Source organism: Urocitellus parryii, chromosome 7 (genome assembly GCF_045843805.1).
Source record: "Urocitellus parryii isolate mUroPar1 chromosome 7, mUroPar1.hap1, whole genome shotgun sequence".
In the NCBI taxonomy this organism is placed as follows: domain Eukaryota; kingdom Metazoa; phylum Chordata; class Mammalia; order Rodentia; family Sciuridae; genus Urocitellus; species Urocitellus parryii.
Window position 1 is genome coordinate 160,223,476 of NC_135537.1, and position 16,052 is coordinate 160,239,527.

The window sequence follows — 16,052 nt, forward strand, 5'->3', positions numbered from 1 at the left end:
ACAAACATGGTGCTAACTATGCCCAATCTAAATGTTAAAAGCCTGTGAAGTAAATCAGATAGGATGGGAGGTACCTAGGACTTGGTAGTATGGATTTAAGGCCTCAGCAATCAGAAGCTAAGGACTATGAATGACCTGATTTCTGAGTACTCAGAAAAGCTCTATAGGGAGATTCTCCCCCCTTGAGTATAGTAGTGGATTTAACATGTTTTTAAAGAGATTTGAGGGGCTGTGAATGTACGTAGTTCAATAGTAGAGTGCTCACCTAGCATGTGAGAGACCCTGGGCTTGATCCCCAGCACTGCAAATTTAAAAAAAACAAAAAACAAGTCTTTGGCCTGGCAAATTTGCACACACCTGTAATCCCAGCTATTTGGGAGACTGAGAAGTACTGACTGAACTGGTCTGGAGTAGGGCCTAGGCGTGTGTGCGTGTGTGTGTGTGTCTCAGTGTTACTAGGGATTGAACTCAGGGCCTCACATATGCTAGGCAAGTTCTCTATCACTGAGCCATGACCCCAGCCCTTTTAAATTTTTTATTTTTTTTTAAATTTCGACACGGGGTCTTGCTAAATTGCCAAGGCTGGCCTCACCCATGCTATCTTCCTGCCTCAACCTCCCAAAGCAGGAACCACAATGTCCAGCCAAACATACTTAATAGTCACATTCAGCTCAGCTTGCTCAGTCAGAAATTGAGTGTAAAAAGTCCCTACCTTCCTCATTGGGCATTGAGAAGGTCAAATAAAGTGATTCATATAAAACTTACTCTTTTTAAGAAAACCTAACCCCTTCCCCCGACCCCAATATACAAACTTCCACCTAATAGTCCCTACCTCTGAGCTTAGATCACTTTTCCTAGGTAATAGATGACTAGACTTGGACTAGGGAAGTAGCTAGCAGAGAAAATATGACTAAAACAGGCTTTGACCCTGCCTTACGCCGCAAATCTAAACAAAAAATAATTTCATTCTACAAAACAGCCCAATGGGCCATCCCGTCACCCCAGCTAGCAACTCCCATTTCATAGAAGTCATCCAGCTGTGCTGCACAGACCTGAGCACACACAGGGCGAGAAATACACAAGGGGGGCATATGGCGCTTGTCTGGATGAAGAGGAAAGTCAAGCTTTGCTGTTTTTCTGGTACACAGGCCCATGTTATTAGGAAAGCTCTCTCCTTAGTTCATCTCCTTCCACAGCCCATATTCAACTCATCACAAGACCAAGAGGGGCCAGCGCTGGCCGCAGATTAACTGAGGTGTTGTATGCTCTGCTGCTAATGGACTGTTAAAAAAGCTGGGAGTCAGAAAAATCACATCCACGTCTTTGAACAGTGCCTGCTGTCCTAGCAGCCCAGCCTGCTGGCACAACTAGCTGCTGAGTACCAACTCCAGGAAGAGAAGGGCGAACAGAAGAAGGCCAACCCAGCTTGCTGTTTTTTGGCTGAGTAGGGAATTGACACAGACCACCTCCGGCTCCTGTCTGGAAGTTTCGAGATCAGAGAGCTTCAGGCACAGCTGGGTTCACAGCTGCACCATTTGGAGCATTGGACTCATTAATATTCATGAGCCATCCCCACCAATCGGCAGAGCGGATGCCATTAGCTTAGCATCTGTCGGGTTTTTGTGAGGGTTGTGTATGGAGTTTTTTTCCCCTTTTAAATGAACTTCTTTTGACATTTTGGATTTGCCTCTGCAGGTTCTCTATTCTCGCCTTGCTCTGCTGCATCATATAAAGAAGAGACCCAGGGGAGGCGGGCAGGAAAGAAGGATGAATACCAGCCAGGGCTTTGCATCTGCCTGTTGACAAACTTTATTTCTCTTTTAGCACCTGGCACCTCAGACAGGCTTCGAGGATGGAAGCAGCATCAGGTAAATTATACCTAACAAGGTTCATGCCCAGAACTGTGAGAAGAGCTGGATCCTGAGTATTTGGAAGACAATCCTTCCTCCAGTGGTGAACTTGAGCTCACACACAATGCAGAAGAGCTACAGTGCACAGTCCTGAACCATTATTTCCACGCTGATAAATTCATGATTTATGAAAGTAACTATTGCCAGCCCTCACTCCCTCCTTCTCTGCTACAGCTTGTTAGACACAAATTGCAACAACAGTCTTAAATACTTGCATTTTATTTCAGGCCAAAGCCCCTCAACTCTGAACTAAATGCCACAACAGTCCCACAACAGAGGCTGGTAGTAAAAGAAACCACCGACAGGCAGGTTCGCTAGAGGGGGGAGGAGTGGGCTAGAGGGGTAAAAGCCACACACATGAACCCGAGAGCAGAGCAATACAGGAAGCCGGCAGCACTGCTCCTACCAGCTCTGGCTCTCAGTGGAGAGGAATTATGGCAGCAGGAGGGCAGAATGCCTCATTGTCTGAAGGAAGGCGTGTTGTTTCTCATCTCCATCCCCAGAGCCCTCTTTTCCAGGCAGAAACAAAGCCCGGATGCCCCACTGGACTGAAGATACTAATATACAGCCTCCCTGCAACACAGCAGAGGGAATCAGTGGCGGCTGAAGCCCTGGGGGTAGGGAGCTATTACTAAAGGAGAAGAATTCAAAAAAGAAAAGAACCCACTCTGATCTTGCAGAAAAGATAACCAAGGTTCTGCTTTATAAGCAGAAGGCAGTGACAGCCCAGGACAACCTTTTCCAAAACAAAGCCCCTGATATGCTGCCTTTTCCTCTGGCTAACCCCTTCTCTCTCATGAGCCATAAGCTACGCGTGGCTCTTAGGCTCCACTTAGCCCAACTGAGGTCTTGGGATCCACTGGAAATGCCAGCAACAAGAGTCACAGCACCAGTTCCATTCAGTGGTATTAGTGGTGGAAGTCATTCTAAGAGGTAAATGAGAGAGGCCAGCCTCTCTAAAACAAAGTGCTCCAGGGGCTGCGGCAAAAACTGATGCCAGCCAAAATGGAAATATAACTATATAAGCATCCCTGTTGGGACAATATTCAATCTGGCAGCTTAGAATCTACCACACATAGGTCCCAAAAACCAGTCACTAGAGGCAGTGCTCCTGAGCCTATAAACAAACACCTGAAGAAACTCAACTCCTGCAACAGTAAAAACAGGGTTCCATTCAAAACCAACAACCTCTGGCCTAACTTACAAACAAGTGTGTGGTGTCTATTCCTATGGAAGAGGCATGAAGGACAGTCACAACCAACCTCTGTGCAGCCAACCAGAGCAGAGGCAACTGTCAGATGCTAAGCAGCCTGTCTTCCCCCACACCTGCCCTGTGCCCAGTCCCACCTGAACAAAACTCATGGCCTGCATCTCCTTCATCTGCCTCGAAGTAGAGCAGAGCAGAGCAGAGCAGAACAGAACAGAGCTCACTTTTCCCAAACTGAGTCTAACTGATCCAGGTCCAAAGGCACAGCATGGTCCCTTCCCATAGCCTTCCTCATAGGCTGGAGAACAGAGGTTTCCTCATCAGATCTTGAAAAATCACAGCATGACAATGAAGATTGAGGTGGCAGGGTGGGACTTTCCAAGGAAGGAGCCTCAGAGTCAACCACAGGAACCCACACTTCTAAAGGGTCCTTCTCTTCACTGGGAGGTGGTGAGGGAGAGTTCCTCTTCCCTGATCTTGGAAGAAAGCAGCAACTGGAAAAGAGGGAAAAAGGAATAGAAACTTATGAACAGAGAAGCAAAAATGAATGCACCCAGGTGTGGTGGTTACACACCTGTAATCCAGTAGCTTGGGAGGCTAAGGCAGGAGGAGCACAAATTCAAAATCAGCCTCAGCAACTTAGTAAGACCCTGTGTCAAGATAAAAAATAAAAACGACTTGGGATGTGCTCAGTGGTTAAGTACCCCTGTGACCAAGAAAAAAAAAAAAAAAGAATGGGTGGGCCTAGGGAATAAATAAACCAAAGGTGGTATATTCATGCAATGAAATATTTTTCAGTCATAAAAGAGAATAAAGTACTGCTACCATGCTACAATATGGATGAACTTGGGAAAATATTACACTAAGTGAAAAAAAACAGTTATGCAAAACCATGTATAATACGACTCCTCATGTGTGAACTATCCTAGTAGGAAAATTCACAGAAAGTAGACTCATGGTTGCCAGTGGAGGAATGGAGAGTCAGAGTCACTCTCATGGGTGCAGGATTTCTTTTTTCAGAACATGAAAATATTCTCAAATCAACCATAGTGACTCTGTGAATTTACTAAAAACTACTAAAAAGGTAAATTTTAGTCAGGTGTAGTGGCATACATCTATAATCCCAGCTATTCAAGAGGCAGAGGCAAGAGAATAACAAGTTCAAGGCCAGCCTGGGCAACTTGATGAGACTGTCTCAAAATAAAAATAAAAAGGGCTGGGGATATGGCTCAGTGCTAGAGCATGATACCATGTACAAGGTCCTGGTTCAATGCCTAAAACCACCAAAACAAAAGAACAAAACAAAAGGTGAATTTTGTATCAATAAAGTTCTTATTGAAAGAGGAGGCAGGTAAAAAATATTATAAATAAGAAAGCCTTCCCCCTTTTTCTCCCTGGGTTTCAATAAGAGACCCTGCTACCCATTCAGGATGAGAGAATCATGCACTCAGAAAATAAGGTCTTTTGAAAGGCCACTGTAACATTCCTTTCCCTAACAGACACCCTACTAGCCAAGGCAGTAACCCCAACCCCAGATATCTCAAAGAAACACTCCAATTACCTGTTAGGCTGGTCTCCTTTAGCCAAGTGAGAGGCGCTCGACCTCTCTTCCTGGGCCCAGCCACAGTTTGACATAGCATAGTGAAGAATGGCATCAGAAACAGTCATAGGGCTTCGGCCCTGAACACAGGCTTCTATCTCAGGTACTGAGAGCTGGCTTTGCAGGAAGAGGTGCAACTGACTGTCTGATAGGAGGACTACACTCTGCAGGACCCTGAAGTGACACAGGGAGCACAACACAGAGCATCACCCTGAGGAACTGCTCACCATCTCTTTCTCTGATGATCTTCTAGCCAGTAAGCACTGTGGATATGAGGGCACAAGAAAAAGTGCCCAGCACAAATGTGCCTCCATAAACAGGGCAGGGTTTACATCCCCTCTGGCGCCTTTTGCTGCCCCCACCCCCATCCCACCACTACCCTGACAGCCAGGGGTAGCTCTGCATATCCACTCACTTTTCCAGGAAGTGCTGCAGACCTTGTCGTCGCTTCTCAATGAACTCATCCGAGCTGCCAAAAAAGGCTGACTTGCCAGGAAGTTCAGGTACAGGCCTGTGGAATCATAGATTGTAACATCCAAGATAAAGGTAATATCTAAGACAGTCACTCTAGTTTCTTATCAAGGACTCCCTGAAGCTGGGAGCAGTGGTACATGCTTGTAATCTCAGTGGCTCAGGAGGCTGAGGCAGAAGGAGCACACGTTCAAAACCAGCCTTAGAAACTTAGCAAGACCCTGTCTTGCAAGTTCAAAGACAGCCTCAGCAATTTAGCGAGACCATGTCGCAAACGATAAAAAGAGTTGGGGATGTGGCTCAGTAGTTAAGCATCCCCAGGGTTCAATGCCTGGTACCCCCCCCCAAAAAAAGTATTCCCTGAAAAGATGCCAAATCAATACAATTAACTTATACTTATAAGTGCTGTATGTCAGGCACTATGCTCATCATTAACAAACATTTCATTTAATACTCGAAAAACCACACAGGTGCAATAGTACACACCTCTAATTTCAACAACTTGTGAGGCTGAAGCAGGAGGATTATTAATTTGAGGCCAGCCTCAGCAACTTAATAAGACCCTGTCTCAAAATAAAAAATAAATAAATAAAATGGACTAGGGATAACTAAACATGATAGCACACATCCATAATCCCAACAACTCAGAAGGCTAAGGCAGGAGACAGGAGGATCAGAAGTTCAAAGCCAACCTCAGCAACTTAGCAAGGCCCTAAGTAACTTAGGGAAACCCTATCTCAAAATTAAAAAAATAAAAATGGCTCAGTGGTTAAGTACCTGTAGGTTCAACCCAAGTACCAATTAAAAAAAAAAGGACTGGTGGGCTGACGTTGTGGCTCAGTGGTAGCGCACTCGTCTAGCAAGTGCGGGGCCCTGGGTTCGATCCTCAGCACCACATAAAAACAAATAAGGGTATTGTGTCCAACGACAACTAAAAAATAAATATTTAAAAAAAAAAAAAAAAAGGAATGGTGATGTTACTTGGTGTTACATTACAGTACCCCCGGGTTCCATCTCCAGGAACCCCACCCACCCACCCACACAAAGACCGTCTCCTCCAGTTGTACAAAGTCACATGCCTAAAATTTTCTAAAAGTGGCTGAGCTGAAGTAAGTCATCCACCAACTCTTTAAACTTTCCTAGCTTCTAGCCTCTCTTAGGAAATACAATAGTATTTTTTTTTTTTTTGGACCAAGTTATTTCAACTTATTTCGTAAGTTGCTAGGCTGGCTTTGAACTTGCAATCCTCCTATCTCAGCCTCCTGAACCGCTGGGATTATAGGCATGCACCACCACGCCCAGATATACGTTTTTTTAGAGTATGAGGGATTGAACCCAGGTACACTCTACCACTTAGCTGAATCGCCAGCCCTTTTTAGTTTTTATTTTGAAACAGTGTCTCACTAGTTGCTCAGGCTGGCAGTGAACTTGTGATCATCCTGCCTCAGCCTCCCAAGTAGCCCCACCACACCTGGCTATATAACACATACTTTTAAAAAAAACAACAGGCCAGTCAGGCTCAGTTGTGGTGGCACATACTATAAGGTCAGCTACTTGGGAGTCTGAAGCAGAAGTCACAAATTTGAGACCACTATGGGCAATTTAGTAAGAATCTACCTCAAAATAAAAGGGTTGGGGATATAGTTGAGTAGCAGAGCACTTGTCTAGCATGCATGGATCTCTGGGTTCAATTCCTGATACCACAAAATAAAACAAAAAAACAGGCCTCCTGGAGTAGGTCATTCAATAGGCCATCCATCCATTACCATCTAGCATTTGGGTGTCCATTCTGTGGTGAATGGAAATCACTATTCTCATTCTCTCCACTTTTAGAATGTAACTAAGGGAGTGAGTGAGAAGTGAATAATAACTGTCTTTCCTAAAGTTCTGGTGTATCTCTGGAAAAGGAGTGCTATACTAAAAAGGAAAAAAAAATGACATTTTTACATATCAAATGAATAAGAACATTACTTGTCAAATGAGCCCAGGTGTTTAAAATTTCCTGATAACTAGTGATAAGCACATATAAAATTCTAGCAGTACATCTGTTAAACCTTAGACTAGGAACTACATTAAAATGATATAAGCTGAGTGCAGTGGCACACGCCTGTAACCCAGCAGCTCAGGAGGTTGAGACAGAAGGATTAAAAGTTTAAAGCCATGGGGCTGGAGATGTGGCTCAGCAGTAGCGTGCTCGCCTGGCATGCGTGCGGCCCGGGTTCGATCCTCAGCACCACATACCAACAAAGATGTTGTGTCCGCCGAGAACTAAAAAATAAATATTAAAAATTCTCTCTCTCTCTCCCCTCTCTCACTCTCTCTTTAAAAAAAAAAAAAGTTTAAAGCCAGCCTCAGCAATTTAGCAAGGCCCTAAGCCATGAGACCCTATGTCAAAATAAAAAAATAAAAAAGATTGGGGATATGGCTCAGTGGTTAAGCGCGCCTGGGTTCAATCTGGGTTCAATCCCCAGGCATAGTGGCATATGCCTGTTATCTCAGAAACTCTGGAGGCTGAGGAAGAAGGATCACAAGTTCAAGGCCAGCCTCAGCAATTTATCCAGGCCTTGTCTCAAAATAAAAAAGGCTGGGCGCTGGGGTTGTGGCTCAGTAGTAGAACACTTGCCTAGCACATGTGAGGCCCTGGGTTCAAGTCTCAGCACCACATATAAATAAATAAGGGTCCACTGACAACTAAAAAAAATCATTAAAAGAGCCAGGTACAGTAGCACACGCCTGTAATCCCAGCAGCTCAAGAGGCTGAGATGGGAGGATTGCGAGGTCAAAGCCAATCTCAGCAATGGCAGAGTGCTAAGCAACTCAATGAGACCCTGTCTCTAAATGAAATACAAAATAGGGCTGGGGATATAGCTCAGTGGTTGAGTACCCCCGAGTTCAATCCCCAGTACCAAAAAAAGAGACATTTCATAGTCTCTTTAATTCCCAGCATGTTTCAAGTTCTCTTCACTGTCAACTCCAAATTCCCAAGTAAGCGCCTAAAAAGCCTGACTCAGACCCAAGAAGGAAGCAAGAGCAAACTCACACCAAACCAGCATTCCTCTGGAGCTGTTTTCTCAGCCACACAAACTCTCGGTAGCGGCGTCGCACACAGGAAGTTTTTGCAGTAAAAGCCTTGCTGTTGGTCTGCAGGAGGAAGTATGTGAAAGGAGTTAAGTGGAAAAAGACTAAGTTCACATGAGCTCCCCATCAGCACTTTCGCTGAGGAACCAAGCTATCCAGTCACAGTCATGATTGGGGTCCCCAGCAGGCAGCCTGAAAGCAATACCTCAAGCTCCTCCCTCTCCTCCCTCCTTTCTTTTCTTCCAAGTTTTCTATCTTGGGTCACTGGAAACACCCACAAACTGGTTCCACCTCAGCACAAGCCCTCAGCCCTAGAAAATGTTGACCCCAATACAGAAGTTTGACGCACTCACGTGGAGGAATATCTTATAATCCACATAAGAATTCCAGGAGCCCTCATTCTGCACTCGGGGGTCCTGAACACGCACAGTGATCACTTCCTGTAGATAAAAAAATGCTCCCTCAGCTTCAGCTTAGCCACACAGCAAGATAGCTTTAGGAACACAGGTTGCCAGATTTTCCCTTTCAACACCAATTTTCAATCATTTCTTCATTCACTCAATTCCACAAATATTTACTAAGTACCCACTATGTGTCCAACACAATTCTAGATATTGGGAACAGAGTGTGAACAAGAAAAAAAACCTCTGTCCTCAAGAAACTTACATTCCAATACTTTCCAACTAGTGGAAAAGTTTGTCAAAATGGAGCCTCACTTTTCAGCAGTGCTGCTGCTATTGATTTCCTTCTCCTAGCTTTATTTTGAGCTCATAAGAACCACCAAGGTATTATAGTGGAAAGAACACCACTGAGTAATGATTTGCACCTCTGTGTCTTCACTCCCCCTCACACCCCCTCTACCTGCTACCCACCCATTCCTGGAGACCATTCTTACCTCCTGCTCTTGGTTCTCTGACATCCTACACCAAACACCCATTGGAAGAAAACATCTAAGAGGGACAGAGGATATAGGAATAATCATGGTTAGTTAATATGCCTCTATTCTTATTGCTCTTTGCCAGGGCAAAACGCAAAAACTTTTAAGAAAAGAGTCCCCCTGAGGGATTTGCTTCCCTTCTTAGACCCCTACTGGGACCCTCCTCTACAAAGCCATCTCTACATAAAGTACACTGGGATCTGCTGAGTTTGTCTCAGACAACCAGAAAGGCAGGTTCAGTTGAAAACAGAAACTCTTGCTTTGAGGACTGTGGGTGCAGCAGGTCTAGTGGGCGCTGGGAGTACAGCTTTGAAAATGAGCCTAACAGTGCCCCCTCCTGGCTACTTAGAGACAACCACATTCCCACAAATACCAATGCTCCTGAATCTCTCTCTTTGTCTTGCTAACCACAGTCACCTCCCAACAGGTGAATCATGGAGCTGGAATGCTCCAGGGAGCACCTGAGTGGGCTGCCCAGTTGCAGCCTTCCTTTATGGAACCTGTTCTCTGGAACTGGAGCCAATAGTTCTAATCATTTCCTCTCTCTCGACATGCCATCCGGTTTGTACCTCTGCCCAAGCACCCCACAGCTGCGCAGGTTGAGTCAGGATGCATTTTGCTCCTTTGTAAAGATTCATTAAAGCCTAAGCCCATGATTTCCCCCAGTGTGGTAGTTTACATGTATAGCGACATCGCCCACTCCGACAAGGGGACCATGAAGGCTGCAGCACAGGGTTACTCAAGTCCAAAGGGGCCCATGATGTCACCTTCTGTTAAAATACAGCACTAATCTTGTTACTCCTAGAACCACTCCAACAGCATCCTCCCTGGCTGCTGCCTCCACCCCCTTCCTCTCTCTTAAGAGCGGAACAATAAGGTTTAATTTCCCTTTCCAATTTACCTTGAAATGAAAACTGACTTCAGCCAATATGTATTGCCAACAAATGATCCGGGCTGACTCCTGGGAAAACAAGACTATCTCGAAGCTCTCCCTTTCCTCCCCCCTATGCCCATTCACACACCCACTCATTTTTACAGTCCCACAATTAATTTTAAACACATTCTCTTATTAGTTCTGCCTTACCATTAGAAGAGTGTGTAATGAGTTTCCTTCTATTTTATGTTTTGCTAACACAAGGCTAACGTTTCAAAAGAAGGAGAACTCATTTACAGCAAGAAATTAGCAGAGCAAACAGCTTTTGCAATTCTTTCCAATATACCAGAAGGTCTCTCTACAGACAGGCATTGCATGCAGAGACAAAGCTACACGGTAGATGACAAAATTGAGCTACACTGTGGAGTAAACCCAAGGTTTTGCAATTTTAATACCATATTAAACAGTATTCTTGCTGACAATCTGATTTTTCATCTAATGCAGTCACTACCTCCAAGGAGTCTTGAACTGAAAGGTAAAAAATTCCAAATCCTTCAAATGCCTTTTGTGTATCTCTGTGACAATTATATGATTTCCTTTTTTATTATTAAATTATTATTATGAAACAAACAAACAAAAAAAAAAAGAAATTCCAATTCCCTAACAACCCATGTATAACTTTCCACATGTAGGGAATCAAATGGCTGTGACCAAGAAGAACAGACATACTTTCTGTGAACAATTAACCTCGTTTTCAAAAAATTTATTTGCTCTTCTCTTTTCAAGCATTTGGTAAATTGCCAGCACAGGAACAGGGAATCAAATATTCTAAAGTGTCTTTTCATGAAAGTAAAGATAGGAAAAATAATGACAAGGAAGCCATAGTCATCCACACACTCAATGGAGCTCACATATCTCCTGTACCTTGAAAGGTACACCAAATTCAGAAGCATAATTTAGTAACAGAAAGGTCATCACACCTTTGGACTTAAGGAGTATTTTGGAAGGGACCTGAAACACTTCCATGTGGAAGTTCTTTTCCTTTGGGGCCAACATCACTTAAAAACAAGTAGTTATATACTGCCTTAAAAAAAAAAATCCCAGGACCCCTGAGATGCTGTATACTTAAATCTAGGTTTAAAGGGCACTGACAAAGTTTTGGTTGTAACTTTCCTTAAAAATATGAACAAATACAAAAACATAGACCCCAAGTGACAATTCCTAGCAACTACTTTATCCATCATCTCCTTCTTATGGATGCCACTCCTCAAAAGAAATGAAGCTCAGTTCTGCCCTTCAAGGAGAAGCAGGAAGTTCTCTCACACTTAGCTCTATAAATAGGAGATTGATCTGTGCATGATTCAAAGGATAGACTCAGTGACCCTCCCAGTTACAGAACTTAATGCTAATTTCACGGGCTTTTTCCGGGCTCTTTCAATTACTTTCAAAGTGTCCTTTACTCTTGGTGAGAACCTAATTGTTCACAAACTAGATTCCTTTTAAAGCATTCCAAATTTAACAATTCAAGGTAGCAATTTGAGGCCTCTGCCTCACCATTCTATCTCCCATTTAAACTACTTCAAAAGAAAAGTTAAAACCAAATCAGGCTATAAAAGTAGAGTGAGCCAAGAGATTATCATCCTTTCTTAGTTATTCTTGAACCCTTGGTGCCACATGGCAAATGGAAACTCAAAAAGTTCTTCCTAAATACCAACAGGTGTTAGAGCAAGTTCCTGTCTGACCAAACTCTGTGTGACTTCAACCGAGCATCTTTTTGTTCACCTGTCACCGGTTCCTCCTTCCACTTGTAAGTGACCAAGGCCAACACAATCTAGGTCAAGTTCTTTGTGTTGGAGTAAACTACCTGCTATCACATTGCCCCACCCCAGTCCTAGCCGCCTCGGTAAATGTCCCCAAACTCTTTTACTATAGCAACTCCTCTACCATTCTTAACAAACTAGGAGCAAAGGAGTTACACGGTCCTTTTCCTTTCCGGATTAAGCTTGGGGAGTTGGAAGGAAGATACCCTATACTTGCAAAGTAAACTGAAAAGCCAGGTTTCCTTTCTTGGATCTCCAACAAGTCCTCGCCTTCATTTCGAGTGGCGAAGTTGTCAAGCAAGGCTGACACCCAAGTGTCACTATCGACACTCCAGCCCACTCCCCCGCACCTGAAAGCTGCACCAACTCCCCGGGACCCTGCCCACGCCCCCTCACCTGAGAGCAGCACCAGCTCCCCACAGCGACACCGCCAGCACCCCACCATATAGCCCGAGTCACCGCTTCTCCTTCCGGGTGAGTCGCCTGTGCCGCGGTGCACGACGGGAGACGACTCTCGACGCGCCAATCACGGGTACCCAGGACGCCCCGCCCCTGCAGGCCCGGACTCTCAGTGGCTACCTGGTCCCAGGACGCGGTTACGCCCAGCCTAGTCCCGGGACTGGAGTTGGCGGCCTCTCAACTCAGCTGCAGGGCGGGCGCGGGCACACAGTGAGTGGTAACGAATGGGTTCTGACAACCAATCCGGAGCCTCGTCCCGCCCACCGCCGTCAAGTACAGCCAATCAACGTTCAAGAAGCATCCCGGGTCCCCGGGAGCTGAGACATTCTCGCCGGTGTCACCGTGGTTCCAGTTGTGTAAAGGGCAGTTTGTGGTATGGGACGTTCAGGGGAGAAAACACCCATATTTCTGTAGCCTCACTAAATTCCGAGAGAGCCCAGCTTGGACCCCATAACCTGCAGTTCCCCAGTGGAGCTATCAAGGGAATTCCCACTCAGATTCCGAAAGCCACAGATTAACCCGAAAACTGAAGTTGAAAGGGCCCAGCACCTCTCAGTGACTCGCAGAAAACTGTGATAGCAAACCTGACCCCAAGATGGCGACTGATTCCCGGAATAACCACCGAAGAAGGAAGACAGTTATTATGTAAAGTGGGTGTAACCAGGTCAAGGGAGGAACTAGGACCCCTGGCTGACCGCAAAAATTTGCTTTTGTAAGTCGCTTGCTTGCTTAGCAGTAAGCTGCTAAGACAAGAGAGAGATGCCACCTACACCGAGCTTTGCGGTTTTTCCCTTTTTAACCCCAGCCCTGACGTTGATTGGGGGCCGCTCTCCTTTGCTGTGGAGCGAGCCCCGGCCGGTAATAAAGGCTTCCCATTGGAATACTGCTGACTGTGTGTAGTTTATTTTATTATTAAGGGGATTTACTCGGCTGGCGGGATATAACATTCTGGAGGCCCAGCAAGATCCCATTACTCCCACGGTTCGCAGCCCAGATTGCCTAAGAGATGTGCCTTAGTCTCGCTCTGTTTTGAAAAAGTCCCTAACCACCCCCGGACCCCCGAACTTCTACCGTCTGTTTCTCTGTCCGGTGAGTTAACTCGGTTGGGGACAAGTCCCCGGGACAGGACAGACGTTGCTCCTGTCCCACTGGGGGCCTCCTAGTGTGGCCTAATCTGTTCTGTGTCTATCTGGTCATCTGTTGTGTGTCCGTCTGGGCTCTTTTTGGTCTCCTAACCGGGGTTCTCTCTCAGGCCTTTTTCCTGTACCGGACATCATGGGACAAGGAAACTCTACAGGAAACAACACATGTACCCGTTTAACCTGTTTCTTAAATAATTTTCAGGATTTCTAAAGGAGGACAACTGACTATGGAACCTCAGTAGATGGTTTCAACTTGAGAAAGTTCTGTGAGATTGACTGGCCCTTCTTTGATGTGGGATGGGCCTTCGGAAAGTTCCATAAACCTAACTTTAGCCATGGGGGTTCCAGGGGTCATATTTCGAAAACCCAGCCACCCCTACCAAATTCCATACATTCAAGTCTGGATTGATATTCTGAGAAACCCCGATGGCTAAAAAGGTGTTTTCCTGATGACAGAGCCCACCCCAGAAGGTGCAGAATTATATTAGTCACTAAGCCTAAACTTGCGCGGGTAAATCAGACTCCCCTCCTGTCCTCCCAGCAGCAGATGAAGAAGAACCTCATCCTACCGCCCCTCCTCCGCCCTACCCAGACCAGACTCCCCAAAATGACCAGGGGGCCATTGGACCCTTCTCACACCTGAACCAGAACCCCTTACTTACACTGGTCCTGCCCCGTGCCCTTGCTCCCCTTACAAATGCTAAAGTCCATGTTTCCAACAGCACAAAGGACCTACACCCCTTCCAACCCGAAGATCTGGTGTATATACATTATTTTTTTTTTTTAAAGAGAGAGAGAGAGAGAGAATTTTAATATTTATTTATTTATTTATTTTTTAGTTTTTGGCAGACACAACATCCTTGTTGGTATGTGGTGCTGAGGATCGAACCCGGGCCGCACACATGCCAGGCGAGCACGCTACCGCTTGAGCCACATTCCCAGCCCCTGGTGTATATACATTAAAAGGCTGCCTACCACCTCTCTGGAGCTAAGGTAGACAGGACCATGGACCATGATCCTGACAACTCCCACAGCAGTAAAAGTAGCTGGGAAAACAGCCTGGATCCACTGGACACATCTCAAGCCAGCACCTGCTCCCGATCCCACCGAGGAAAGTGCAGACAAATGGACCATTCATCAGACCAAGAACCCCTTAAAGCTAAGACTTATTCAGGATTCATAATATTTTCCCTAGCTGCCTTAGTTCCCCTTACAATAGCTGCTACACCTGCTTGCCCTAATGACTGCGGGACTATCAGGAAAACTAAAACACCTAAAAGTTTTGTTAGTTATGGAACTGTCCATTCCTCATGCTATCAGTCAGCCTCTAAGTGTTCTTATGGGGGAAGTTTTTACTGGACCGGAAAGGCTAAACAACCCACCACCGGGGTGACCTGCCCTTGGGGAAATTATTGGAAAGATTCAAGTTATCAACCCATTCAGTTCTGTTGGAATTATTATTCTACTGGGTTGATAGCTGACGGGGGAGGAGTCCAGGACCAAGCCAAAAACACTCTACTAGCTATCCGGATCACTCAGTGGCTACATGTCAAAATCCCGAAAGCCAAACTTGTCAATATTCTTGAGAACCCCTTCCTGAAGGGGTAGTCACCTCAGCTCACCTTGTATTAAATCTCACCAGCAGCCCCTTAGCATTAGGTTGTTGGATGTGCCTAAAACCTGGATTTTCCACTACCCTAGCAGTCGCTGTAAATTTCACAGATAATCCTCTCAACTGCTCTAGCTAAGTAAAGAACACTGGGCCGAAAATTTCAGGAGTAGAACTGTTTCAGCCAACATCAATTTGTCTGATATCAAATGGCACTACAGAGGTAGGAAAAATCCCTGGGTTGGGCTACAACCAGTCCTTACTATGGATGGATCCAGCCTACTAACAACATATACTACTTAAAAACCCAAAATGTCTCCCTCCTTTGCGGCACTACTATATATAATTGTTTACCCCCAAGTGGAAAGGGACATGTATCCTAGTTCTCTTATTCCCAGCCGTAGATCTCATCCCTGGAGATGAAGAAATAGAGATACCCCTAATTGGAAAGACAAGGGCCAGAACAAAAAGGGCTGTCCAGATTATCCCCCACATAGCCACTCTAGGCATATCTGCTGGTCTAGCTATGGGCACTACAGGAGTCACCACCTCTCTAGTGTCATTTAAAAGTCTTTCTCAACAGCTTATAAGTGACATGGAACAAGTGACTGAATCCATTCTCACTCTCCAAACCCAGTTAGATTCTTTAGCAGGAGTGGTTCTCCAAAACAGAGGAGGACTAGAGTTACTCAAGGCAGAACAGGGTGGATTATGTATATTTCTCCAAGAGGAGTGCTGTTTTTATGTAAATCGATCAGTTGTTGTTAGAGATGAGATAAAGGCCCTTCTGGAAAACATCGACAAAGAAGGACTTGAGTCTCAAGGGTCCAGGTGGCCTTTTTCCTGTGGAATCTGGCAGATGCTCCGTCCATTCCTGTGCCCCTTAATTGTCATAATTGCCTTGATAACCATAGCCCCCTGTGGGTTTTTTTAAATTATTTTTAA

General features: G+C 45.3%; 1 protein-coding gene across 1 annotated transcript; it reads right to left on the reverse strand.

Annotated features, from left to right (window-relative positions):
• Window positions 1–2,113: 2,113 nt before the first annotated feature.
• Window positions 2,114–12,376, reverse strand: Snx11 (sorting nexin 11). Its single transcript, XM_026387073.2, has 7 exons — window positions 12,294–12,376; window positions 9,162–9,216; window positions 8,620–8,706; window positions 8,229–8,329; window positions 5,133–5,228; window positions 4,679–4,891; window positions 2,114–3,611 (listed from the first exon to the last, which is right to left on the reverse strand). The coding sequence occupies exons 2-7, from the start codon at window positions 9,201–9,203 to the stop codon at window positions 3,338–3,340; spliced, it is 813 nt and encodes a 270-aa protein (XP_026242858.1). The 5' UTR covers window positions 9,204–9,216; window positions 12,294–12,376; the 3' UTR covers window positions 2,114–3,337.
• Between the last annotated feature and the right edge of the window lie 3,676 nt (window positions 12,377–16,052).